The following is a 27,762-nucleotide window of genomic DNA, read 5'->3' as shown; positions in this document are numbered from 1 at the left end:
TAAGAAAACAGTTAGGGTTAGAAACATAGCCCACCCCAAGACCCTGAAAAGTGAGTGCAAAGTGCACTAAAGTTCCCCAAAGAGCACAGAAGTCGTAATAGGGGAATTCTGCAGGAAAGACACAAACCAGCAATGCAACAACAATGGATTTCCAGTGGAGGGTACCTGTGGGACAAGGGGACCAAGTCCAAAAGTCACAAGCAAGTCGGAGATGGGCAGATGCCCAGGAAATGCCAGCTGTGGGTGCAAAGAAGCTGCTACTAGGCAGTAGAAGCTGAGGATTCTCCAGGAACGACAAGGGCTAGAAACTTCCCCATTGGAGGATGGATGTCCCACTTCGTGAAGAGTCGTGCAGAAGTGTTTTCCTGAAGAAGGACCACAAACAAGCCTTGCTAGATGCAAATCGTGCGGTAAGGGTTTTTGCGTGCTGCTGTGGCCCAGGAGGGACCAGGATATCGCCAATTGCGTCTGAAGACAGAGGGGGCGTCGAGCAAAGCAAGGAGCCCTCTCAGAAGAAGGCAGCGCCCGGAGAAGTGCCAGAACAGGCACTACAAAGAGGAGTGAAACGGTGCTCACCCGAAGTTGCACAAAGGAGTCCCACGCCGCCGGAGGACAACTTAGAAAGTCGTGCAATGCAGGTTAGAGTGCCGTGGACCCAGGCTTGGCTGTGCACAAAGGATTTCCACCGGAAGTGCACAGAAGCCGGAGTAGCTGCAAAAGACGCGGTTCCCAGCAATGCAGTCTGGCGTGGGGAGGCAAGGACTTACCTCCACCAAACTTGGAATGAAGAGTCACTGGACTGTGGGAGTCACTTGGACAGAGTTGCTGGAATCAAGGGACCTCGCTCGTCGTGCTGAGAGGAGACCCAGTGTACCGGTAATGCAGTTCTTTGGTGCCTGCGGTTGCAGGGGGAAGATTCCGTCGACCCACGGGAGATTTCTTCGGAGCTTCTAGTGCAGAGAGGAGGCAGACTACCCCCACAGCATGCACCACCAGGAAAACAGTTGAGAAGGCAGCAGGATCAGAGTTACAGAGTTGCAGTAGTCGTCTTTGCTACTTTGTTGCAGTTTTGCAGGCTTCCAGCGCGGTCAGCAGTCGATTCCTTGGCATAAGGTTGAAGAGAGAGATGCAGAGGAATTCTGATGAGCTCTTGCATTCGTTATCTAAGGAATTCCCCAAAGCAGAGACCCTAAATAGCCAGAAAAGAGGGTTTGGCTACTTAGGAGAGAGGATAGGCTAGCAACACCTGAAGGAGCCTATCAGAAGGAGTCTCTGACGTCACCTGCTGGCACTGGCCACTCAGAGCAGTCCAGTGTGCCAGCAGCACCTCTGTTTCCAAGATGGCAGAGGTCTGGAGCACACTGGAGGAGCTCTGGGCACCTCCCAGGGGAGGTGCAGGTCAGGGGAGTGGTCACTTCCCTTTCCTTTGTCCAGTTTCGCGCCAGAGCAGGGCTGAGGGGTCCCTGAACCGGTGTAGACTGGCTTATGCAGAAATGGGCACCATCTGTGCCCATGAACGCATTTCCAGAGGCTGGGGGAGGCTACTCCTCCCCTGCCTTCACACCTTTTTCCAAAGGGAGAGGGTGTAACACCCTCTCTCTGAGGAAGTCCTTTGTTCTGCCTTCCTGGGCCAAGCCTGGCTGGACCCCAGGAGGGCAGAAACCTGTCTGAGGGGTTGGCAGCAGCAGCAGCTGCAGTGAAACCCCTGAAACGGCAGTTTGGCAGTACCCGGGTCTGAGCTACAGACCCGTGGGATCATGGGATTGTGCCAACAATTCCAGGATGGCATAGAGGGGGCAATTCCATGATCTTAGACATGTTACATGGCCATATTCGGAGTTACCATTGTGAAGCTACGCATAGGTAGTGACCTATGTGTAGTGCACGCGTGTAATGGTGTTCCCGCACTCACAAAGTCCGGGGAATTTGCCCTGAACGATGTGGGAGCACTCTGGCTAGTACCAGGGTGCCCACACACTAAGTAACTTAGCACCCAACCTTTACTAAGTAAAGGTTAGACATATAGGTGACTTATACGTTACTTAAGTGCAGTGAAAATGGCTGTGAAATAATGTGTGCATTATTTCACTCAGGCTGCAGTGGCAGGCCTGTGTAAGAATTGTCAGAGCTCCCTATGGGTGGCAAAAGAAATGCTGCAGCTCATAGGGATCTCCTGGAACCCCAATACCCTGGGTACCTCAGTACCATATACTAGGGAATTATAAGGGTGTTCCAGTATGCCAATGTGAATTGGTGAAATTGGTCACTAGCCTGTTAGTGACAATTTGTAAAGAGAGAGCATAACCACTGAGGTTCTGGTTAGCAGAGCCTCAGTGAGACAGTTAGGCATCACACAGGGAACACATACATATAGGTCACAACTCATGAGCACTGGGGTCCTGACTTGCAGGGTCCCAGTGACACATAACAAACATACTGAAAACATAGGGTTTTCACTATGAGCACTGGGTCCTGCTGTCAGGATCCTAGTGAGACAGTGAAAACACCCTGACATACACTCACAAACAGGCCAAAAGTGGGGGTAACAAGGCTAGAAAGAGGCTACTTTCTCACATGAGGGATTTAGGAAAACCCGATTGAGGCAAGAGAGCAGGAAGAGTACAGCTTAGAGCAACAGAACTGACCACCATGGAAACTGTTAGGATGCAAAGAAAAATATTCTCAGATATGGTGTTGAAAACTAGAAGAAGCAAACATCTTCTTGGTGACCACATCTTATCTAAAACATAGATCTTGGAGTAAACATTTCCATATCTCTTATGATCTCTCTTTGCTTCAACATGTTGAATGACAAACTTGTGTATCTCTTGTGATGAGAGATAACAGTGAAAAAGTGATAAAATGATAATGCTATAGAGTACAGAGTATTGTCTGACATAAATATATTGTCCTAAATAATGTTTACAAATGTACTATCCTATTGGATGTTGTAGGGGGCTGGCCTGGCTTGTAGTGGGTACCAGAGGTACTTACACCTTGTGCCAGGTCCAGTTATCCCTTATTAGTGTAGAAGAGGTGTTTCTAGCAGCTTAGGCTGATAGAAGGTAGCTATGGCAAAGCAGCTTAGGCTGAACTAGGAGACATGTAAAGCTCCTACTATACCACTGGTGTCATATGCACAATATCATAAGAAAACACAATACACAGATATACTAAAAATGAATGTACTTTATTTTTATGACAATATGCCAAAAGTATCTCAGTGAGTACCCTCAGTATGAGGATACGTTATATACACAAGACATATGTACACAAACCAAAATTATGCAGGTAATAGCAAGAAAAGAAATGCAAGCAGTGTAAAGTTACAGTAGATTGCAATAGGAGCACATAGGTATAGGGGCAACACAAACCATATTCTCCAGAAGTGGAATGCAAACCACGAATGGACCCCAAACCTATGTGAGCTTGTAGGGGGTCGCTGGGATTGTAAGAAAACAGTGAGGGTTAGAAAAATAGCCCACCCCAGGACCCTGAAAGCTAGGTGTAAAGTGCACCTACTACCCCCAGAGAGCACAGAAGTTGTGATAGGGGGATTCTGCAGGAAGAACAAGCACCAGCAATTCAACAACAGTGGATTTCAGGATGTGAGTACCTGTAAGACAAGGGGACAAAGTCCAATAATAGCGACAGTGTCGAGAGTGGGCAGAGGCCCAGGAAATGCCAGCTGAGGGTGCAAGGAAGCTGCCACCTGTTGGAAGAAGCTTGGAGTTCTGCAAGAAAGAAGAGGACTAGGAACTTCCCCTTTGGAGGACAGAGGTCCCACGTCGTGATGAAGATTGGAAACGTGTTCCCTGGAGTAGCCTCCCCCAGCCTCTGGAAATGCTTTGATGGGCACAGATGGTGCCCATCTCTGCATAAGCCAGTCTACACCGGTTCAGGGACATCCATTCTCCAAAGGGTACGTTTCTAGCCCTCTTAGTTCTTGCAGAATCCACAGCTTCTACCATCTGGTGGCAGCTTCTTTGCACCCTCAGCTGGCATTTCCTGGGCATCTGCCCACTCTCGACATTGTCGCGACTCTTGGGCTTGGTCCCCTTGTTTCACAGGTACTCAGGTCCGGAAATCCACTGTTGTTGCTTTGCTGGTGTTTGTCTTCCTTGCAGAATCCCTCTATCACAACTTCTGTGCTCTCTGGGGGTTTTAGGTGCACTTTACACCTACTTTTCAGCATCTTGGGGTGGGCTATTTTTCTAACCCTCACTGTTTTCTCACAGTCCCAGCGACCCTCTACAAGCTCACATAGGTTTGGGGTCCATTCGTGGTTCACATTCAACTTTTGGAGTATATGGTTTGTGTTGCCCCTATACCTATGTGCTCCTATTGCAATCTACTGTAACTTTACATTGCTTGCATTACTTCCTTTTGCTATTACTGCATATTTTTGGTATTGTGTACATATATCTTGTGTATATTTGGCATCCTCATACTGAGGGTACTCACTGAGATACTTTTGGCATATTGTCATAAAAATAAAGTACCTTTATTTTTAGTATATCTGTGTATTGTGTTTTCTTATGATATTGTGCATGTGGCACCAGTGGTATAGTAGGAGCTTTGCATGTCTCCTAGTTCAGCCTAAGCTGCTCTGCCTACCTTCTATCAGCCTAAGCTGCTAGAAACACCTCTTCTACACAAATAAGGGATAACTGGACCTGGTACAGAGTGTAAGTACCCCTTGTTACCCACTACAAGCCAGGACAGCCTCCTATACTCCCTGTAAGCAAAAAGGAGGCAAGGTAACAGGACATCCCATCTCCTCCTGAGTTTTTCAGGGAGTACCATTATCATTCCTTTTATAGTTGTATTAAACCTCTCTACCAGTCCATTAGTCTGTTATGATAAGGTGTGGTGAATTTGTATGCTACACCACATTCCTTCCACATAGCTTACAAGTATGCAGACATAAAGTTGCTACCCCTGTCTGATACAACCTCTTTTGGAAAACCCACCCTGGAAAAGATTTCCAGGAGGGCTTTTGCCACTGCAGGAGCTGTAGTGGTCCTTAGAGGAATTGCTTCAGGATATCTTGTGGCATGGTCCACAACCACCAAGATGAACCTATTGCCTGAAGCAGTAGGAGGGTCAAGGGGGCCAACTATGTCATCCCCTACCCTTTCAAAGGGGACCCCAACCACAGCTAGTTGAATAAGGGGAGCCCTTGGTGTACCACCAGTCTTGCCACTGGCTTGCAAGATTTGCAAAAATCTTTAGTGTCCTCTGACATCCTAGGCCAGTGAAACAGGGGGTCAAGCCTTTCCCGTGTTTTGATCTGGCCCAAATGCCCAGCCAAAGGAATGTCATGTGCCAGAGTTAGGAGGAACTCTCTGTACTGCAGGGGAATGACCAATCTCCTGGCTGCTCCAGGTTTTGGGCCCCTTGCCTCTGTGTACAAGAGGTTGTCCTCCCAGTAAACTCTATGTGAGTCACTGACATCCCCCTTTTGCTGTTTGACAGCTTGCTGTCTGAGACCCTCTAATGTGGGACAGGATTGCTGTGCCACACTCAGCTCTTCCCTGGCTGGCCCCCCTCTACCCAAAAGCTCAGCAGTGTCTGCTGCCAGCTCATCTGGTGAAGGTTTTGCACAGGGAGGAAATTATTCTTCCTCAGAAGGAGAATCATCTGTAGAGGGAGGGATAGTGGGTAGGGATTTACCCTTACTACCCCTAGCTTTAGGGAGCACTTGGTCCATTGTTCCAGGATCCATGTTACCCTGTCCTTTTTGCTTTTTGGCCTGAGCCCTTGTCAAAGCAAAAATATGCCCAGGAATGCCTAGCATTGCTGCATGAGCCTCCAACTCCACTTCTGCCCAAGCTGATGTCTCTAAATCGTTCCCTAGTAGACAGTCTACAGGTAAATCTGAGGCAACCACAACTTTCTTTGGGCCAGTAATCCCCCCCCCCCCCAGTTGAGATTCACAACAGCCATGGGGTGGCTAAGAGTGTTGTTTTGAGCGTCTGTCACTTGGTACTGGTGACTAAGTAGGTGTTGTTCAGGGTGTACCAGGTTCTCTATCACCATGGTAACACTGGCACCTGTGTCCCTGTAGGCCTTAACCTCAACACCATTTATTAGGGGAAGTTGCTTGTACTTATCCATATTAAGGGGACAAGCAACTAAGATGGCCAAATCAATGGCACCTTCAGAAACTAACACAGCCTCTGTGGTCTCCCTAACAAGACCAACCCCAACTAAATTACCAAAAGTGAGTCCAGCTACTCCCTTGGATTGGCTATTAGTAGGTTTGCTCCCACCACCACTGCTATTACTAGGGGCACTAGTATTTGCAGTAGGGGTTGTGGTAGTGGGAGTTTTGGTGTTTTTCTTTGGACAACTGGCATCAGTTGTCCAATGGCCTTTGACTTTACACAAATAACACCAATGCTTTTTAACTTAATTTGAAGAGGGTTTGGACCCACCACCCCCACCAGAGGATTTTTGTGGGCCTGATGAAGACTCAGTTTTTCTTTTGTCCCCACCCTTGTCAGAAGACTTACCATCCTTCTTGCCATCCTTGTCACCCCCTGTATGAACTTTTCTGTTCACTCTTGTTCTGACCCATTTGTCTGCCTTCTTTTCCAATTCTTGGGGAGAGGTCAGATCTGAGTCCAATAGATATTGGTGTAACAAGTCAGACACACAGTTATTCAGAATATGCTCTCTCAGAATAAGAATATACAGGCTTTCATAGTCAGACACTTTACTGCCATGTAACCACCCCTCCAAGGCCTTCACTGAACAGTCAACAGAGTCTATCCAGTCTTGTGAGGACTCTTTTCTGGTGTCTCTGAACTTAATCCTGTATTGTTCAGTGGTTAAGCCAAATCCATCCACGAGTGCATCCTTCAAAACTGCAAAATTGTTAGCATCACTTTCTCTAACAGTAAGGAGCCTATCCCTACCCTTTCCATTGAAAGATAGGCACAATATAGTAGCCCACTGCCTTTGAGGGACCCCCTGTACCATACATGCCCTCTCAAGTGCAGCAAACCACTTGTTGATGTCATCCCCCTCCTTGTAAGGGGGGACTATCTTGTGCAGATTCCTGGATTCATGCTCTCTAACAGGATTACTATCAGGAATACTGCTACTGCTGCTACCATGAGGTCCTAACCCCAATCTCTGTCTCTCCTTCTTCAGGTCTAAGGATTCCCTATCTAGAGCCAGCTGTTGCTGTTTAAGCTTCAGTCTGGTCTCTTCCACTCAACGTTTTGAGCTCCCTTTCTAACATGTTGTCTTCAGAGTGGGTGGGTTGGGAATTCTTGGACACAGAAGATAAATTGGAAACAACAGAGGGAGATCTGTCCCTAACTGACTGGACTCTAACAACCTGGCCTCCAGGAAAAAAAAACACCCCTACTATGATGGGAGCTTCTATTACTACCAGCATTACTAGGTGGTCTGCTAGGTGGCAGATTTGGAACAGAACCCTCCCCACCTCCCTCAAGGAGATCCCCTGAGTCAGAATGGGAGCCATGTATTAACTTCTCATTTGCAATGCCTGCTTGGGACTCATCATTCACAATAAGCATGTTATATAGAAACTCTTTTGTGGGGTTCTTTCCTTTCACTAAACCTCTATCTAAGCAGAGACTCCTTAAGCTCTTGTAATTCAAATTGTCATAAGTAGTATTGACCATTTTAAGAGCAGACTCTACATCAGACATGATAACAAAAAGTTTAGAGACAGTGAGAAGGAAGAAAAAGTTTCTGAACTTTTTAAAGAACAGAGAAAAAAAACTTTTGGAAACTTTTAAAAAGTTTTAGAGTACTTTTCAGCACTTAGTAGAAAGTGTAAGAGGAGAAAAGCAAAACTTTTCGGTTAGGTGTACATACACTGAACTTGTTTTGTATATTATTCTCTTATGAAAAGTACAAAATGACAAAGTGGTAAGTTGTTACAAGTACTTATCCCACCGCTGCACAACCAATGTAGGAGGCTGGCGTGGCTTGTAGTGGGTACCAGGGGTACTTACACCTTGTGTCAGGTCCAGTTATCCCTTATTAGTGTAGAAAAGGTGTTTCTAGCAGCTTAGGCTGATAGAAGGTAGCTATGGCAAAGCAGCTTAGGCTGAACTAGGAGACATGTAAAGCTCCTACTATACCACTGGTGTCATATGCACAATATCATAAGAAAACACAATACACAGAAGTACTAAAAATAAAGGTACTTTATTTTTATGACAATATGCCAAAAGTATCTCAGTGAGTACACTCAGTATGAGGATAAGTTATATACACAAGATATATGTACACAAACCAAAATTATGCAGGTAATAGCAAGAAAAGTAATGCAAGCAGTGTAAAGTTACAGTAGATTGCAATAGGAGCACATAGGGATAGGGGCAACACAAACCATATACTCCAGAAGTGGAATGCGAACCACAAATGGACCCCAAACCTATGTGAGCTTGTAGGGGGTCGCTGGGATTGTAAGAAAACAGTGAGGGTTAGAAAAATAGCCCACCCCAAGACCCTGAAAGGTAGGTATAAAGTGCACCTACTACCACCAGAGAGCACAGAAGTCGTGATAGGGGGATTCTGCAGGAAGAACAAGCACCAGCAATGCAACAACAGTAGATTTCCAGGCCTCAGTACTTGTAAGACTAGGGGACCAAGTCCAATAGTCGCAACAATGTCGAGAGTGGGCAAGAGCCCAGGAAATGCCAGCTGAGGGTGCAAGGAAGCTGCCACCTGTTGGAAGAAGCTTGTAGTCCTGCAAGAAAGAAGAGGACTAGGAACTTCCCCTTTGGAGGATGGAGGTCTCACGTCGCGGTGAAGCTTGAAAAGGTGTTCCCACGCAGAAATACCGCAAACAAGCCTTGCTAGCTGCAAGGGTTGCGGTTAGGGTTTTTGGATGCTGCTGTGGCCCAGGAGGGACCAGGATGTCGCCACTTGGATGAGGAGATAGAGGGGGTGTCCAGCAAGTCAGGAAGCCCTCACAGAAGCAGGCAGAACCCGCAGAAGTACCTGAACAGGCACCTGGAGGAAGAGTGAACCGGAGTCCACGCGAAGTCACAAAAGGGAGTCCCACGACGCCGGAGGCCAACTCAGAAGGTTGTGCACTGCAGGTTAGTGTCGGGGACCCAGGCTTGGCTGTGCACGAAGGAAAGCCTGGAAGAGTGCACAGGAGCCGGAGTAGCTGCAAATCACGATGTACCCAGCAATGCAGTCTAGCGTGGGGAGGCAAGGAATTACCTCCACCAAACTTGGACCGAAGAGTCAGTGGACTGTGGGAGTCACTTGGACAGAGTTGCTGAGTTCCAGGGACCACGCTCGTCGTGCTGAGAGGGGACCCAGAGGACTGGTGATGCAGTCTTTTGTTGCCTGCGGTTGCAGGGGGAAGATTCTGTCGACCCACAGGAGATTTCTTCAGAGCTCCTGGTGCAGAGAGGAGGCAGGCTACCCCCAGAGCATGCACCACCTGGAAATAGTCGAGAAAGTGGGCAGGATGAGGCGATACAAGGTTGCTAGTAGTCGTCTTGCTACTTTGTTGCGGTTTTGCAGGCGTCCTGAGCAGTCAGCAGTAGATCCTTTGGCAGAAGGTGAAGAGGGAGATGCAGAGGAACTCTGATGAGCTCTTGCATTCGTTATCTGAAGAATTCCCCAAAGCAGAGACCCTAAATAGCCAGAAAAAGAGGTTTGGCTACCTAAGGAAGGAGGATTGGCTACCAAGAGAGGTAAGAGCCTATCAGAAGGAGTCTCTGACGTCACCTACCTGCACTGGCCACTCAGAGCAGTCCGGTGTGCCACAGACACCTCTTTTTTCCAAGATGGCAGAGGTCTGGGACACACTAGAGGCGCTCTGGACACCTCCCCTGGGAGGTGGAGGTCAGGGGAGTGGTCACTCCCCTTTCCTTTGTCCAGTTTCGCGCCAGAGCAGGGCTGGGGGATCCCTGAACTGGTGTAGACTGGCTTATGCAGAGATGGGCACCATCTGTGCCCATCAAAACATTTCCAGAGGCTGGGGGAGGCTACTCCTCCCCAGCCTTCGCACCTATTTCCAAAGGGAGAGGGTGTAACACCCTCTCTCAGAGGAAGTCCTTTGTTCTGCCTTCCTGGGCCAAGGCTGCCTGGACCCCAGGAGGGCAGAAACCTGTCTGTGGGGTTGGCAGCAGCAGCAGCTGCAGTGGAGACCCTGGAAAGGCAGTTTGGCAGTACCCGGGTTCTGTGCTAGAGACCCGGGGGATCATGGAATTGTCCCCCCCAATGCCAGAACAGCCAGAATGGCATTGGGGGGACAATTCCATGATCTTAGACATGTTACATGGCCATGTTCGGAGTTACCATTGTGACGCTGTACATAGGTAGTGACCTATGTACAGTGCACACGTGTAATGTTGTCCCCGCACTCACAAAGTCAGGGGAATTTGCCCTGAGCGATGTGGGGGCACCTTGGCTAGTGTCAGGGTGCCGACACACTAAGTAACGTTGCACCCTTTGCACCCAACCATCACCAGGTGAAGGTTCGACATATAGGTGACTTATAAGTTACTTAAGTCTAGTGGTAAATGGCTGTGAAATAACGTGGACATTATTTCATTCAGGCTGCACTGGCAGGCCTGTGTAAGAATTGTCAGAGCTCCCTATGGGTGGCAAAAGAAATGCTGCAGCCTATAGGGATCTCCTGGAACCCCAATACCCTGGTACCTCAGTACCATATATTAGGAAATTATATGGGTGTACCAGTATGCCAATGTGAATTGGTAAATTTAGTCACTAGCCTGTTAGTGACAAATTTGGAAAGCAGAGAGAGCATAACCACTGAGGTTCTGGTTAGCAGAGCCTCAGTGAGACAGTTAGGCACCACACAGGGAACTCATACAGGACACATACTTATGAGCACCGGGGCCCTGCCTGGCAGGGTCCCAGTGACACATAGACTACAACAACATATATACAGTGAACTATGGGGGTAACATGCCAGGCAAGATGGTACTTTCCTACAGACGTAGTAATAGAAAATCTACTCTTTAAGGAAGGATAGGCCAGATGTATCAAGCTCCTGGTTTGCAGTGTTAAGAAATCGCTATTTTAGAAATGCAAAATGTTATGTATCAAAATCGTGAGTCAGTAATAGCGGTTTATTAAAATTCGCAAACGCAATTTGCGATGAGCAAATAACGAATCCCCCAAAAATTGCGAATCAGTATTTGAAACTCGCAAATTGCGAAAACGCCAAACCGGAACAGCCTGAGGACATCACAACCAGGAAGTGAGTCAACCCATGCTGTTTCCAGGAGCCACACCTACAGAAGCAGGCAGAGAGACACAGCCCAGCACCAGGGAGGCAGCTTTGTGAGCCAAGCAGGACCAAAGATCAACATGCCCAATGATGGGAATGTGAAGGAGAAAGGAGACAGGAAGTGCAAGCTCAAATTCAGTGAGCAGGAATTGAAGGTGCTCATTAAGGAGGTGGTCAGGAACCATGACAAACTTTTTGCGAAGAACTCACTCCAGGTACCTGAAAGTGAAAAGAAGAAACTGTGGTCAGAAATACAGACCAAAATATGCGCAGTGGGTGTTGCACAGCGCTCTGTTGAGGAGATACGCAATCAATGGTATGACTTGCGTTCCCATGCCAAACAGAGGGTGGCTAGCAGGCTAAAGGAGGCAAGGCGCACCAGAGAACCACCCACCCAGACACCGTCCACACCAATGGAAGACATGGTGGAGTCCACGCTGCTTCCTGAAGCTGTCAGTGGTAACACTGACATGGACACCTCAGGGACACCCAGCACCAGCAAAGGTAAGGCCAATAATGATATGTATCCCCATACGTGCATGTACAAATGCCCAATAGAAAATAGCTATGAGCTTGATGCATTGTGATAAGTAGTCCAGGCCACATCTTACATACAATGCAGCAATGCCTTATGGGAGTGGTGTCCACACCCCTAAAGTGCTAATACCACATATATAGGAAGTTAGTGTTCTGCCACACAGAGGAACAACACACACAACTCACAGTGATACGATGTTAGTGTACATTTATGACTATTGTGCAATATTATGTGATACATTTATAAATGACTTGATGCACATTGTCGTTGCAGATGTCCTGGGCCTTGCTGCAGCAGAATGTGGAAATGTGGGGGATGTCGATACACAGCCACAGTCCGACTCAAACACCAGTGAGTCTTAATGTATTGCACAAAGTAGCCGCAGGGGAAGGGTGTTACCCCTTCTGTGCCCAGGACGTAATGGTTATGTCCTGAGGCACAGTGCTCGTGTGCCCAGGACGTAACCATTACGTCCTGAGGCATAGTGCTCGTGTGCCCAGGACGTAACCATTACGTCCTGGGCACAGAGCTCAGAGGGAGCACAAGCGCTCCTTCTGTGGGGTTCCCCCCCACCCTCCCAAGGCAGGGATGGAAGGGGAAGACCTTCCCCTTCCACCCCAACCCCCACCTCAGCGCGCGATCGCGCGCTGATTATCACAAAGTGCTTTCTCCATCGTGCTAGAAGCTCAGCTTCCAGCGCGACCGGAAGAGAAATGCAAAGCATTTCTCTTCCGATCGCGTGGAGGAGGCCAGAGAGGCTTCAAAGGGAAGGAAAGGAATTTCCTTCCCTTTGAAGTCTCTCTCAGCGTTTCAAAAGCCGGATTGTAAAGCAATCCGGCTTTTGAAACGCCACTAGACACCAGGGATTTATTTTTTGTAAATGAAATTGGCATGAGGGAGCGACCCCTTGGGCAAGGGTCGCTCCCAGGAGAGGCATTTTTTTTAAGGCCTTTTCTGCCCCCGGGGGGGGCAGAAAACTCTAGGCACCAGGGATACTTTTTTTTATTTTTTTTATTGTTTTTGATTTTAGAAGTGGGGAGCGACCCTTTAGGCAAGGGTCTCTCCCATAGGGGGCAAATTATATTTAGGCCATTTCTGCCCCACTTGGGGGCAGATTGGCCTATTTTTATGAGGCCAATCTGCCCCCAAGGGGGACAGAAACCACAAGACAGCAGGGAGTTTTTTTTTTGTGTGAATTTCACACAAGGGGAGCGATCCCTTAGACAAGAGTCGTTCCCCTGGGGGGGAAATTTTATTTTAGGCCATTTTCTGCCCCCTTGGGAGGGGGATCAGCCTATTTTAATTAGGCCGATCTGCCCCCAAGACGGGCAGAAACCACTAGGCACCGTGGATTTTTTTTGTTGTTGTTGTTGTTGTTTTACAGATGGGGAGCAACCCCTTAGGCAAGGGCCGCTCCCCTGGAGGGGCAAATTGTCATTTCTGCCTGCTTTGGGGGCAGATTGACCGATTTTAGGTCAATCTGCCCCCAAGGGAGGCAGAAACCACTAAGCACCAGGCATCTTTTCTTTTTGCGCCGTCACACAAGGGGAGCGATCCCGTAGGCAAGGGTCGCTCCCCGGGGGGGCAAATTTATTTTAGCCCATTTCTGCCCCTGCTGGGGGGAGATCGGCCTATTGTTATTAGGCCAATCTGCAACCTCTAGGCGCCAGGGCACTTTTTTTTGTGTTTTTTTTTTTTTTTTTTTTTTTTTAGAGATGGGGAGCGAACCATTAGGCAAGGGTCGCTCCCCTTGGGGGCAAATTGTAGTTAGGCCATTTCTCCCCCCTTGGGGGCACATCAGCGGAATTTCGGTCAATCTGCCCCCAAGGGGGGCAGAAACAACTAGGCACCAAGGATTTTTTTTTGCGCCAATGTCACGCAAGGGGAGCGACCCCGTAGGCAAGGGTCGCTCCCCGGGGGAGGGGGTTGGTGGAGCGATTGAGGGGGGGGAATTTATTTTAGGCCATTTCTGCCTCCCCGGGGGCAGATCGGCCTATTGTTATTAGGCCGATCTGCCCCCGGGGGGGGCAGAAACCTCTAGGCGCCAGGGCTAATTTTTGTTTGTTTGTTTTTTTAGAGATGGGGAGCGACCCATTAGGCAAGGGTCGCTTCCCTGGGGGGCAAATTGTATTTAGACCATTTCTGCCCCCCTTGGGGCAAATTGGCAGATTTTAGGTCAATCTGCCCCCAAGGGGGGCAGAAACAACTAGGCACCGGGGATCTTGTTTTTTGCGCCAATGTCACGCAGGGGGAGCGACCCCTTAGGCAAGGGTTGCTCCCCGGGGAGGTTTGGGGGGTAAAATTTATTTTAGGCTATTTCTGCCCCCCCTGGGGCCGGCTGATCTAGAGGCCAAAATCCACAGGTAGGCACTTTGCAAAAAACACCTCTGTTTTCTGTGAAAAAATGTGATGTGTCCACGTTGTGTTTTGGGCCATTTCCTTTCGTGGGCGCTAGGCCTATCCACACAAGTGAGGTACTGTTTCTATCGGGAGACTTGGGTGAACGCTGGGTGGAAGGAAATTTGTGGCTCCTCTCAGATTCCAGAACTTTCTGTCACCGAAATGAGAGGAAAAAGTGTTTTTTGGCCAAATTGTGAGGTTTGCAAAGGATTCTGGCTAACAGAACCTGGTCAGAGCCCCACAAGTCACCCCATCTTGGATTCCCCTAGGTGTTTAGTTTTAAAAAATGCGCTGGTTTGCTAGGTTTTCCCAGGTGACGACTGAGCTAGAGGCCAAAATCCACAGGTAGGCACTGTTTTCTGTGAAAACATTTGATGTGTCCACGTTGGGTTTTGGGCCATTTCCTTTCGTGGGCGCTCGGCCTATCCACACAAGTGAGGTACCATTTTTATCGGGAGACTTGGGGGAACAATGGGTGGAAGGAAATTTGTGGCTCCTCTCAGATTCCAGAACTTTCTGTCACCGAAATGAGAGGGAAAAAGTGTTTTTTGGTCAATTTTTGAGGTTTGCAAAGGATTCTGGGTAACAGAACCTGGTCAGATCCCCACAAGTCACCCCATCTTGGATTCCCCTAGGTGTCTAGTTTTCAAAAATGTGCTGGTTTGCTAGGTTTCCCCAGGTGCCGACTAAGCTAGAGGCCAAACTCCACAGGTAGGCACTTTGCAAAAAACACCTCTGTTTTCTGTGAAAAAATGTGATGTGTCCACGTTGTGTTTTGAGCCATTCCCTTTCGTGGGCGCTAGGCCTACCCACACAAGTGAGGTACAATTTTTATCGGGAGACTTGGGGGAACACAAAATAGCAAAATAAGTGTTATTGCCCCTTGCCTTTCTCTACATTTTTTCCTTCCAAATGTAAGGCAGTGTGTAAAAAAGACGTCTATGTGAGAAATGCCCTGTAACTCACATGCTAGTATGGGCACAAAGGTTTTCTTGATACCTATTTTTCACTTTTTATATTTCAGCAAATGAATTGCTGTATACCCGGTATAGAATAAAAACCCATTGCAAGGTGCAGCTCATGTATTGACTCTGGGTACCTAGAGTTCTTGATGAACCTACAAGCCCTATATATCCCGCAACCAGAAGAGTCCAGCTGACTTAACGGTATATTGCTTTAAAAAATCTGACATAGCAGGAAAAAGTTACAAAGTGAAACGTGGAGAAAAATGGCTGTTTTTTTACCTCAATTTCAATATTCTTTTATTTCAGCTGTTATTTTCTGTAGGAAACACTTGTAGGATCTACACAAATTACCCCTTGCTGAATTCAGAATTTTGTCTACTTTTCATAAATGTTTAGCCTTCAGGGATCCAGCATTGGTTTCTCATCCATTTCGGTCACTAACTGGAAGGAGGCTGAAAGCACAAAAAATAGTAACAATGGGGTATGTCTGAGTAAAATGTCAAAATTGGATTGAAAAATTGGGTTTTCCAATTCAAGTCTGCCTTTTCCTGAAAGCTGGGAAGATGGTGATGTTTCCACCACAACATCCTTTGTTGGTGCCATTTTCAGGGAAAAAACCACGAGCTGCCTTCTGCAGCCCTTTTTTCCCATTTTGTGAAAAAAAAAATAACTTTTCACTGTATTTTGGCTAATTTCTTGGTGTGCTTCAGGGGAACCTATAAAGTCTGGGTACCTCTGGAATCCCTAGGATGTTGGAAAAAAAGGACGCACATTTGGCGTGGGTAAACTTATGTGAACAAAAAATTATGAGGGCCTAAGCCCGAACTGCCCCAAATAGCCAAAAAAAAGCTCGGCACAGGAGGTGGAAAATGTCTGACAGCGAAGGGGATAACCTGGATTCAGATGAAATGCCGGATGAAGTCCCCACACCACCCCCAGAGGCTAGATCCACAGGAAGACAGCAGTCCCTGCCCCAGCATCAGCCAACTCCCCTCAGGAGGCATCACAAAGCAGGCAGACAGTGCACAGGTGAAGGAGAATGCCCATCACTCTTTGGCAGCCTTGAAGCTTCCATGCTGAAAGTGCAGCGCCTGCAATGCAAACACATGATGTCAATGCACAGGCAGTTGGTGTCAATCGATCATAACATGGGCGCAATGCACAGGCAGTTTGAGTCTCACAATGACAATATGGGAGTACTGCACAAGCAGATGGATGTACTCAATGAACAAGCAGTTGGAGTCTCTGAACGAGGGACAGCAAACAGCAGCCGAAAACAAAAAGGAGTTGACAAACGCCATTAGGGACCTCTACACTGAGAATTCAGCAGGAGCGTGTCAGCCACCATAGACGCTATCACCAATTCATGGGAAGGTTTGATGGGTTCTGCAGATAGTTCAATCAGCTTGCTAGCTCAACTGTCTTAATTTCATGACGTGCTGTGGGCATACAGGTGGACATGGCACACTGCAGTCAATGTTGCCGATGCAATGCAGACAGCACGCAGCGCTATGAATAGCGAACTGGGTGGTGGGGATAGTGAGGAGTTTTCTAGCCTCAGCAGTCTTACAGCCCCTGTGATGGATCCTAGGCATCGCAGTACTGCCTATGAACCCGCTACAAGAGGTGCCAGTGAAGCCACTGAGCACTGAAGTGTAGTGCGTGGGCGTAGGAATTAATGTTGAGGGCTACAGGGGACTACCGTCATATGTAGCTTTACAGTTATACTATGATGCTAATAGTGTGACACTGCTAATCACACATTTGCCTATAGTGCATGGCTATGTCCTATTGACACATACACTACCTGAAGTCAAGGTAATAAAGTTGCTAACTACAGAAATACTTAATATTGGAGTGATTTTGTCATTACTTACTTCAGAACTGGTTGTGCGTGATATCTGCACATCGGTGAAGGGGTGGTAAGGGATCAACATCTTCATCTGAGTCCGGCTCCAATGGTTCAACTGGTATGCCCTGTCTTGTTGCAATGTTGTGCAACATAGCATATGTAGCCACAATTTTGCAGGTCGTCTCTGGGCTGTACTGTAGTGCACCCCCACTCTTATGGATCCACCTGAAGCGACTCTTCAGCAGTCGGAAGGTGTGCTCCACCACACTGTGGGTTGCCCTGTGTGCAGCATTGTACCTCCTCTCTGCTGGCGTTGCAGGGTTCAGGTAGGGCGTCAGTATATAGGTCCGCACTGCGTATGCACTGTCTCTTGGAGCGAACGGAGAGTAAAATGAGTACTGTTGATATCTGACGTCACAATAACATCAATGGAACATTGTCAACTATTACATTACCCAGTAGATACACTTCGCCAAACTCCCCAGCTAGCAGTCTTGTGTGAATCCCACTGTGGCGAAAGATGTATAAGTCATGTGTACTACCTGGGTATCTGGCCACGAGATCGGTAATGATGTTGGAGGCATTGCTAATCGTCAAAAACCAAGAAAAGGAGGGGCTAAAGAGATATGGGAGATTCGGAAAAAGAGTCATGGTCCTGTGTAAAATACTCCCATCTAACATGTAAATTAAAAAGGTATACACAGTTCCACTAAAAAAACGTATTCCTATATTTCAAAGGTTCCTGGAAATCCAACTTGTTGGAACAAGAGCCTCACTCACCATTTGGTGACATGCTTAATAATTGGGCTATGCTCCTCGTCAGGCCGGCACTGCAATGCCTAATGGGCCCCACGAGGAGTCTCTTTGCCGGAGATCTTTTGACATTGGATAATAGCTGGTCAGTGTATATAGTGATGTAGGATTGGTATACAAAAAGAAAAGGAAGTGCTGTTAAAAATGACTAGAGGTGAAACGCATTTTATTAGGGTATCTAACCTGTGTCATGATTAAAAACAGATGTGAGGGGAGGGAGCAAGATAAGGTCTAGTCTCCCCAAAAAACAGAAAAAGAAAAAATGTATTAATAACTGTCACTAAATCCCTCAACTTAGAGTGTAGTGTATGTATGTTCAGGATCCCCTGTACTATTATTGAATCAAGGTCAACATGTTTCTCGCTTTTTAGTCTATACAATTGTAGGAGGCTGGCCAGGCTTGTAGTGGGTACCAAGTGGTACTTACACTCTGTACCAGGTCCAGTTATCCCTTATTAGTGTAGAAGAGGTGTTTCTAGCAGCTTAGGCTGATAGAAGGTAGCTATAGCAGAGCAGTTTAGGCTGAACTAGGAGACATGCAAAGCTCCTACTATACCACTGGTGTCATATGCACAATATCATAAGAAAACACAATACACAGATATACTAAAAATAAAGGTACTTTATTTTTATGACAATATGCCAAAAGTATCTCAGTGAGTACCCTCAGTATGAGGATGCCAAATATACACAAGATATATGTACACCAAAAATATGCAGTAATAGCAAAATGAAGTAATGCAAGCAATGTAAAGTTACAGTAGATTGCAATAGGAGCACATAGGTCTAGGGGCAACACAAACCATATACTCCAAAAGTGGAATGCGAACCACGAATGGACCCCAAACCTATGTGAGCTTGTAGAGGGTCGCTGGGACTGTAAGAAAACAGTGAGGGTTAGAAAAATAGCCCACCCCAAGACCCTGAAAAGTAGGTGTAAAGTGCATCTATAACCCCCAGAGAGCACAGAAGTTGTGATAGGGGGTTTCTTCAAGGAAGACCAACACCAGCAAAGCAACAACAGTGGATTTCCGGACCCGAGTACCTGTGAAACAAGGGGACCAAGTCCAAGAGTCGCGACAATGTCGAGAGTGGGCAGATGCCCAGGAAATGCCAGCTGAGGGTGTAAAGAAGCTGCCACGGATGGTAGAAGCTGTGGATTCTGCAAGAACGAAGAGGGAAGTGGTCACGCATCTAGGCGCTACTCTGCATTCTATTGGTTGGACGCCCCCCTTCCTGATGCCCAGGAGCTGGTAATAAATATGTGAGAGGTGCATACCCTCTCAGATCTGCTGCCTGAAACTACAAGAGAAAGAAGGACTGCCCTGCTGGAATCTGATTCTGCACCCTTGGCCTGCACTTCTAAGTGAACTGTGCCTGCTGCACAATCTGGCACTACAGCCCTGGGGACGGTGCCTTGCTTCAAGAAGGACTCAGGAGTGGACTCCCTGCAGCTACAGGTTAACAGAGCTTCACCCGCATCATCCCCAGCAAAAGTCCCCAGCCTGGAGTGCATCCAGGTGACGTTTAAAGATTTGGCCAGGTGCATTGTGGGAATTGTGGTCTAACTTTCCAAGGACCATCCAGGAGATTCCAGACCCTTGGATTTGTGTTTTGGACCCTCTGTACCTGCAAGGAGGACTTAAGGAAATGCCTCCTGAAGATTGCAGAAGTTTGGAAAGATTTAGTAAAATTGGTGCTTTGTGTTTCTAAGCACTAGGAAGTGTTTATTCTTTACATAATTCATATCTCTGATTCCAAGGACCCACCCGGAGATTCCAGACTCTTGGATTTGTTTCGGACGTTTTGTACCTGCAAGGAGGACTTCAGTAAACACCTCCTGAAGTTTCGAGAATTTTGGTAAAGTTGGCACTTTTTGTTTCTAAGCGTTAGAAAGTGATTATTCTTTTTTAATTCATATCTCTGGTTCCCTACATTGGATTTGTGTCAGTTTGGTGTCTACTTACTCATAAAAATATGACCTATTTTTATAAATTGGTGTGGGATTTGTATTGTGTGTTGTGCCCCACTTATTACTGTATTGGTGTTTTTGAATGCTTTACACTCTTGTCTCCTAAGTTAGGCCTGCCTGCTCGGTTATAGCTACCAAGGGTTGAGCATGGGGCTAATTTACTGGGACCTGAACTGAACCTATATTTGGCTAGTGGCCTTGGTGCCAGTGGTAGGTTCATAGTTACCACTGCCAGTAACCCACTTTCAAACAGGCGCATATGAATCTACAGCACTACAAGCCATGAACAGATGCTTACAGGGTAAGTAACAAAGGGCCTCATTATGACCCTGGCGGGCGGCGGAGGCCGCCCGCCAGGATCCCGCCCTCCAAATTACCGCGCCGCGGTCAAAAGACCGCGGCGGGTATTACGAGTTTTCCCCTGGGCTGGCGGGCGGTTCCAGTAAAACCGCCCGCCAGCCCAGGGGGAAAACGACCTTCCCACGAGGATGCCGGCTCGTAATCGAGCCGGCGGAGTGGGAAGGTGCGACGGGTGCAGTGGCACCCGTCGCGTATTTCAGTGTCTGCAAGGCAGACACTGAAATACTTTTCGGGGCCCTCTTACGGGGGCCCCTGCCGTGCCCATGCCATTGGCATGGGCACGGCAGGGGCCCCCAGGGGCCCCGCGACCCCCCCCTACCGCCATCCTGTTCATGGCGGCTTTCCCGCCATGAACTGGATGGCGGTAGGGGGGATCAGAATCCTCATGGCTGCGGAGCGTGCTCCGCAGCCATGGAGGATTCCAAAGAGCAGCAGAAAGTCAGCGGGAGACCGCTGACTTTCCGCTTCTGACCGCGGCTGAACCGCCGCGGTCAGAATGCTCATTGGAGCACCGCCAGCCTGTTGGCGGTGCTCCCGTGGTCGGTGGCCCTGGCGGCCACCGGCCGCCAGGGTCAGAATGACCCTCATAATCTGTTCAGTGACATTTGTGACTGTAGATACACTGCTCTGCATAGACTGTAAAGCAGTTCCCCTGTAGAAGTGGTGGCTAGCCTGTGGGAGTTCCAGTTGACTGGAAAAGGTTATGTTGCTCTGCCTTACCTACTCTGGCTTGTTGGCGTGTTCAAACATTCACACAGTAGTTTTTGTGAAGGTGTGTGGTGTAGGCCATGTAGATGCCTTACAAATGTCAGCTATGGGAATGTTTCCAAGGAAGGCCATAGCTGCTCCCTTATTTCGAGTAGTGTGTGCTATGAGAGAAACAGGGAAAGGTCTTTTGGCCTTAATGTAGCAAGTTTATATACATTTGACTCTCCATCTGGCTATGCCTAATTTGGATATTGGGTTGCCTTTATAAGGTGCGGAAAAGGCTACAAAAAGTTGTTTGGTTTTCCTAAAGTTTTTAGTTCTGGCTACATAGAACTTTTGACATCTAATGTGTGAAAGGCTGTTTCGGTAACGGAATAAGACTGTGAGAAGAAAGCTGGGAGCTCAATAGACTGATTGAGATGAAATTGTGAAACCACTTTAGGCAGACATTTAGGATTCGTACGAAGAACTTCTTTGTCACAATGAATTTGGAAGAAAGTTTCTTCTAAGATTAGTGGCTAGAACTTACTCGCGCTTCTGAGTGGTGTGATGCAACTAAGAAAACCACCTTCCATGAAAAATGTTGAAGGGGTCATGAGTGAAGTAGTTCGAATGTGGGACCCATGAGTCTAGGGAGTACAATGCTAAGGTTCCATGAGGGGGCGGGAGACACACTAGGCGGAATAACTTGTTTAAGTCCTTCCAAAAAAAAGCTTTTATTACTGGAATTCTGAATAAGGAAATGTGTTCTCTATTTTGGAGATATGCAGCTATAAATGTGAAATGTACATGAATGGAAGTGTATGCACGATTTGCTTTCTGCAAGTAAAGCAGATACCAAACAATGTCTTGTACTGTGGCTTTTATAGGATCAATGCATATGGGTTGGAATTAGCAAACAAAGGGGGTTATTCTAACTTTGGAGGAGGTGTGAATCCGTCCCAAAAGTGACGGAAAAGTGACGGATTTACCACCAGCCGTATTACGAGTCCATTATATCCTATGGAACTCGTAATACGGCTGGTGGTATATCCGTCACTTTACCGTCACTTTTGGGACGGATTAACACTCCTCCACAGTTAGAATAACCCCCAAAATGTTTACATTTTGCAGCATTACAAGCTCCAGTGGTGGGTCTGCATGTTTCCTTGAATGTTCACACATTCTTCAGGTAAACCTAGATAACCAAATTCTACGAACTCAGGAGCAATACTGCAGGGCTCAGTGACTTGGGGATTGGATGTCTGATTTGACCTTGATTCTGGGTTAGAAGGTACGGCCTGTTGGGGAGTTTTTTGTGCTGGACTACTGAGTGATATATTTGTGTGGTGAACCTAGGCTGGCGTGCCATTGTGGGAACCACAGGATCATGATGAGAGATGTTTGCCTGATCCTACAAACCATAAAAGGAATAATGGAATGAGAGGAGCAAGCAGAAAAGTGTAGGCAGATATCCCTGGCCAACTCATCCATAAAGCATTGCCCTTAGATAATGGGTGTGGATACCTAGATGCGGTTTGGACATTTCACATTTTCTGCTGGGGCAAAAAGGTCTATGTGAAGAGTCCTCCAACTTTTGTAGTATGACTGGAGGACTTGTGGGTGGAGCTCCACTTGTGGACTTGTTGCTGCATCCTATTGAGCAGGTCTGCAAAATTGTTGTCCATTCCCAGTAGATATTCCACCAACGGGTGAATGTGGTGGTGAATCACATATGGTCTGAGACAGGTGTGATAGCCATGTACCACTTACAAAAACAGATGGGGTACAGTCTTCATAGCTGTCATGTTGTCCATCTAGACAAGATCAACCTTTTGAGACAGATGAGGAAAGAAAGCTTTCAGTGCTAGGACTATTGCCTGAAGTTCCAGGTAGTTAATGTGGAGGGACTGGTGTATGGCATCCCAGGAACCTTAAACTATCAACTCTTGGAGATGAGCACCCCAACCTGTCTGTAATGTGTCTTTGGTCAATGTGATGTGAGACACAAAGTCTAGAAAGGGCCACCCCTTCAAGAGGTTGTTGGTGTTTCACCATTATGGAGAACGGTGAGTCTGGAGGTGTAACAACACTAGATCTTCCAGGCGGCCCTGTGGCTGAGACCATTTGCGAGACAGACACTGTTGTAGGGGGCGCATAATGTTCCTTACCATATAGGATTGATTTTCCTGAAACTGAGGGAGAAGTGTCTGAAAACTCTGAATGTGATCTGGATTGGAGTACGCTAACCCTAGCTGTGCTTTTAAAACTGCCCCCAAGCAACATCGAACTAGTAGTGGTTGTAGGTGGGATTTGATAATGTGGAGTCACATTGCCTTCTAAGTTAAGCCTGCCTGTTTTGAGCCATGCTACCAGAGGGTGAGCACAGGACGATTTGGGTTGTGTTGTGACTTAACCGTGACTTGGATTGTGGTCACTACTTGGACAAGGTTGTATTCTTCTGCCAACTAGAGACCCACTTTCTAACAGGTTCCCTAATGAGGTGGTATCAGGCAGGTTGTAACTACATGTCTGCATACTTAAAACACATGTGGAAGGAATGTGATGTAACCTTTAGTTTACTACTCCATAGCATCCACAAACAAATAGGTTGATAGAAAGGTTTAACCAGTGTAGGAGGCTGGCCCTTTATGTAGTGTACAAACTATGCACACTGTATAGGGGGTCCAAGCAACCAGACATTGGTTTCCAGAGGTGAAAACAAGTTCACCTAATGCTCAAATGTTTTAGGTAGATTGGTTGAGCAGTTAGGCTAATCTTGGAGAACTGCAAAGTTTTTGTTGTACTCACAGTATCAATCATGCACCACACACACTCAAAGGAATAACTTGAGACCAATTTACAAAAATACTTCGCGTTTTTATATAAATTTTAGGATCAAGTTCATTAAGATTGGTTAAGTACTTTTGTAGTTAAGAATTGTTGAAGTTTTAATAAATGCAGTCTTCCTGTGCATAATTGCGCACCATAGGTATCAATAGGCAGTCACTTATATTAAATCGTACAATTATGTTACCAGGTTTTGCTTTTCAGGTTGGTCCAGGCCATCGGTGGGCACACTGTGCCAGCTGGAGAGGCTTGGGTGGCTCTCGGGTTCCGGCGGTAACAGCGTTGGAAAGTCTCTTGGAGCAGGTACAGGGCCACTTGGGGGGACCACTTGGAAAAGGGTGGTTCTTTCAGATTCAAAGGTGGTGCCTTGCAGTCCCATTGGGGTGTCGAGGTCACAAGGGGTGTGGGACCCTGTGGGTACAGCGGGTTCCTTGTTGCTGGGTGGCTGGGTGCAGGTTGAGTTGTTGATTCAGGAGCTGTGCGCAACTGAGACCCTTGGAGCTAGAGGTGAGTCTATTGGAGGGCGGCTTACAGGACAACATGGCACTCTGGTGGGAGGCCCAGGGTGTTCCTGAAGTCCCTCGACTGGGGATTCCTCCTGGTCCTTTTTCAGCTCTGGGGGAGCTGGTTCTCTTGGTGTCCGATATCCACTGACCAATACCAGGGGTATTAGCACGACTCTGGAGGGCACCAATCTTGGCACACTTGTGAGGTGTGTCCTGGCAGTCATCGGTGTGTTGTCAGATCTGGTTGCAGCTTCTGGTTCAAGAGATATCGGCCAGTCAGTAAAGTGACTCTCACTGGATTGCTGGTTCTTTGTTGGTTGCACAGTGGTACCTCCACTCAGAAGAGAGATCTTGGGTGATTGGTGAAGCCTGTAGGTCCTCTGGGTTTCTTGAGGACAGTCTAGTGTCCAGCTCCTCCACAGCGGCGATTCTCGGGTCCAGGGTGTAGTAGGCAGGGTTTGTCGCCTTTTCTTGATGCAGCAGGTCCACAGTTCTCTTGCTTTGGATCTTCTTTGGTGCTGGTCTTCTTTTGAATCTACAATCTTGGGCTTGGCATGCCCAATAAATACTGAACTTAGTCGCCATTTTAGGGGCAACCTGGTAGTGTCCAATGGAACACTTACCCTTGGGTGGCTACACTCACTATGGTGACCACTTCCTGTGGGAAGGGTCACTTCCTTAAACCTCATTGGCTATTTTCTCTCCATGGAGGAATATGTAAAAGAGGATCCACCTCACAGGCAACACCTTAGGGGTGGTGCATGCCATGTAAGCTGTTGTAAGTAAACAAACATCTACCTCAACTGAGGTGATTCTTTTGAAGTGATTCGTCACAGAGGCCTCACTTATCACTATCTATCTAAAAAGAACATGGCAGAGAAATGATAATTTGACAGGATGTGTATGACTCAAGACCAGATAACTTTCCCCACCATTCATTACTAGTACCTTGTGGGTTTCTCCATTGCACATTCACATCTTGTCGCTTCCTGCACAGCGCCCCCTGCTGCTGCAATGGCACAACAGTTACAGCCCCTGCAACCTCCTGGTCCCTATCATCAGGTAGTTTAAACAAGCAATAGCAAAGCCAGTAGATCTCACATTTGAAACAACTTATGACACAAAAAGTGATACAATTAAATTATACCCATTCCACTGATGACAAAACTGGGAATCAGGTATTGTTTTAAAATGTGTTTAATCAGATACTTTTCAAGCCGTTCCCACTATATGAGCGAGAACATAAGGTTGATATAAATATTGATTGTTTAGTTCCTTCATGTAAACTTGTTGCAAATTGTAAAAAAAAATATATGGCTGAATCATTTTTCCTTTATGCAGAATTTCTTGATGGACATTTCCGGTGAGCACCACGTGTGGGTCGGTCTGCGGAAGAGAGAGGATGAAATCCACTGGGCGAACGGGACCGCCTGCAGTAGCAGCTTGTAAGAGTCTGTCACCTTTTTATAGGGACATTTGTTTGTATTGAGAGTGGCGGAAATATACAATTTAGATATGAGTGTGTAATGCACACCAGGATAGGCTCAGCTGGCTCCCTTTAGAACTCACAAACCCTGCCCGTGGACTTGACACAGGGTCTGTTTCACAAAAACAGAGCCCTGGATGTGTGTTTTAAAGATGCTCTCCAGCACACATTTGTGATGACTGGTGTCAGGGGAGGCTGGTGGATTTGAAAATTGGTGGGTGGAAGTTTTAGACCTGTGCATAATACACAAGCAAGCCCGAGCTGAAAGAGGTGGATGTTGGGTGGAGGGGTGGGGGAAGAGGTTTTTCCCCACATAATATTTTTTAATTAAGTGGATTCAAATGGTGGGTTGTACAACACACATTTATTACCATATGGTATAAAAAAGGGTTATTTGACAGCACAGTTATCAAAGGCAAGGCAGAACATATCCCAGGCATTATACTTAAACGGTCTGTTTGCAAAATATGCGACAAAACACAAGCCAAGCACACACACTCATCTACCCCAAACAAAAAGCACCCAAAGGGCTTTCTACCCCTAACACATTTCTGTGTTGGTCGATCAGGGTCGAAAGAAGTGGCTCCCACTCCTGCCTGCAGCACCTTTAGTTCATAGTTAGTTGTGGTGACAAGTACCCAGTGGGAGGATGCACATTTGAAGGAGTGTAAACACCCAAATAATGTAGCACTACAGACCTCTTCTCATATACATGAGCAGTGGCAATCTGGCTCTTCTCACAAGGAAATGAAGGCTCCAGCTGAGATGTCTTCTTAGGAAATCATTAAAAACTAGTCCAATCATCGACCTAGACTCATTCAGACAAAGGGCCCACATTTCAGCAGCCACCTCTTTCCCATAACTCAGGGTTTGCCATCACCAGTGCCTGTCACCACGAAAAGAGAAAACATAACACACGGATAGCTCCTGGAAGCCTTAACTGCCAAAGAAACCATGGAAAAGTACTTTAGACTGCTTAATAACATGAGCACTCCTGAGGGTGAATATATGATGCTGCAAAACGCCTGCCTTGTAGAATGGAGGTAAAGTTATTCTACAAGGCATATGAAGCACTTTAACACTTATAAAGCGCTTTATGGCTCACAAGAGTAAGGGAAAGCATTATTTATAAATAACCATACAATAAGTCTGCAGACCCCGAGAGAAGACTGAGTAGTCTGTTTTTGCTGTCCGTTCATTGGCCAAAACACAAATGACTCTTTTAAATTATGTTTAAAGAACATTGTGTTGTCTGCTTAGCACAGTATTATTCATTAAACTGTATAATAAATAAAAGTGTGATGAAGAAACAAACACTTAGTGATGACAAGTCATCCAGTGCATTGTAGGTGTAAAAACAAACCCTCTCCTCTATAAACGCAGTTCACACCTGTGGAATGAATAGTGTTCTTGATGTTAGTGAGCAACAAAGCCCTGCGAACACTGGATCTGATCGGCTGTTTCACTGTGTGGTGTCGTCAGGCTTGGCATCTTCGACTCTCTGGCTGAGATATCTGACTTGCATGCACTTGAGGTGTGGACACAGTGCTGTATGAGTGCACATTTGTAGCTGGAAGTTCTTGTTGTGGTTAGTCAGTCTGATTTGTTTCCTGGGGGCTGAACCATGTCTCGCAGTGACCCTTCAGTGTTGAGAGACTGTTAGAAATTGGGTTGTTGGAGGAGCCCTAGCTAAGCAACAGACACAATCCCTTGTAAGGTGAACCACAAAAAGTGGGTAGCTTGGCACAAAAAGCAGTCAGACATAAGGTAGAGGCAATGTGTAAAGTAATTATGCAGCACGCAAACAGCAATAAAATGAAAACACAACACAAGAAACATCCCAAACCAATTTAGAAAGATAGAGTACATTTTAATAAATTATTTGACTATTAAATGACAAAAATCCACTTAGAAGAACTTGAGTTATGTTTTTTTAAAGTTTATAGTAACAACTAGAACTTAAACGATCAAAGCAGCAACCATGGATTTCTAGTTGAGCAAGATCTGGTCAAATGGAAAAATATAGCCGACCAGCTAGGGAAGGGTGTAGGAAGTGTCTGAAGGAGT

The 27,762-nt window shown here is 46.9% G+C and overlaps 1 protein-coding gene across 1 annotated transcript in view; it reads left to right on the top strand.

Annotated features, from left to right (window-relative positions):
* The window catches only part of LOC138275070 (C-type lectin domain family 2 member L-like), a 151,369-nt gene that overhangs the window by 86,738 nt on the left and 36,869 nt on the right, over window positions 1–27,762 (top strand). Inside the window, exon 4 of the mRNA XM_069219068.1 lies at window positions 25,551–25,654. Within this exon, the coding sequence (XP_069075169.1) occupies window positions 25,551–25,654 (104 nt within the window). The remainder of the gene's footprint in view (window positions 1–25,550; window positions 25,655–27,762) is intronic.

This window comes from Pleurodeles waltl, chromosome 2_2 (genome assembly GCF_031143425.1).
Source record: "Pleurodeles waltl isolate 20211129_DDA chromosome 2_2, aPleWal1.hap1.20221129, whole genome shotgun sequence".
NCBI lineage: Eukaryota > Metazoa > Chordata > Amphibia > Caudata > Salamandridae > Pleurodeles > Pleurodeles waltl.
Note: the sequence above shows the minus strand (reverse complement) of the source record. Positions and strands in the feature narration are given on the sequence as shown.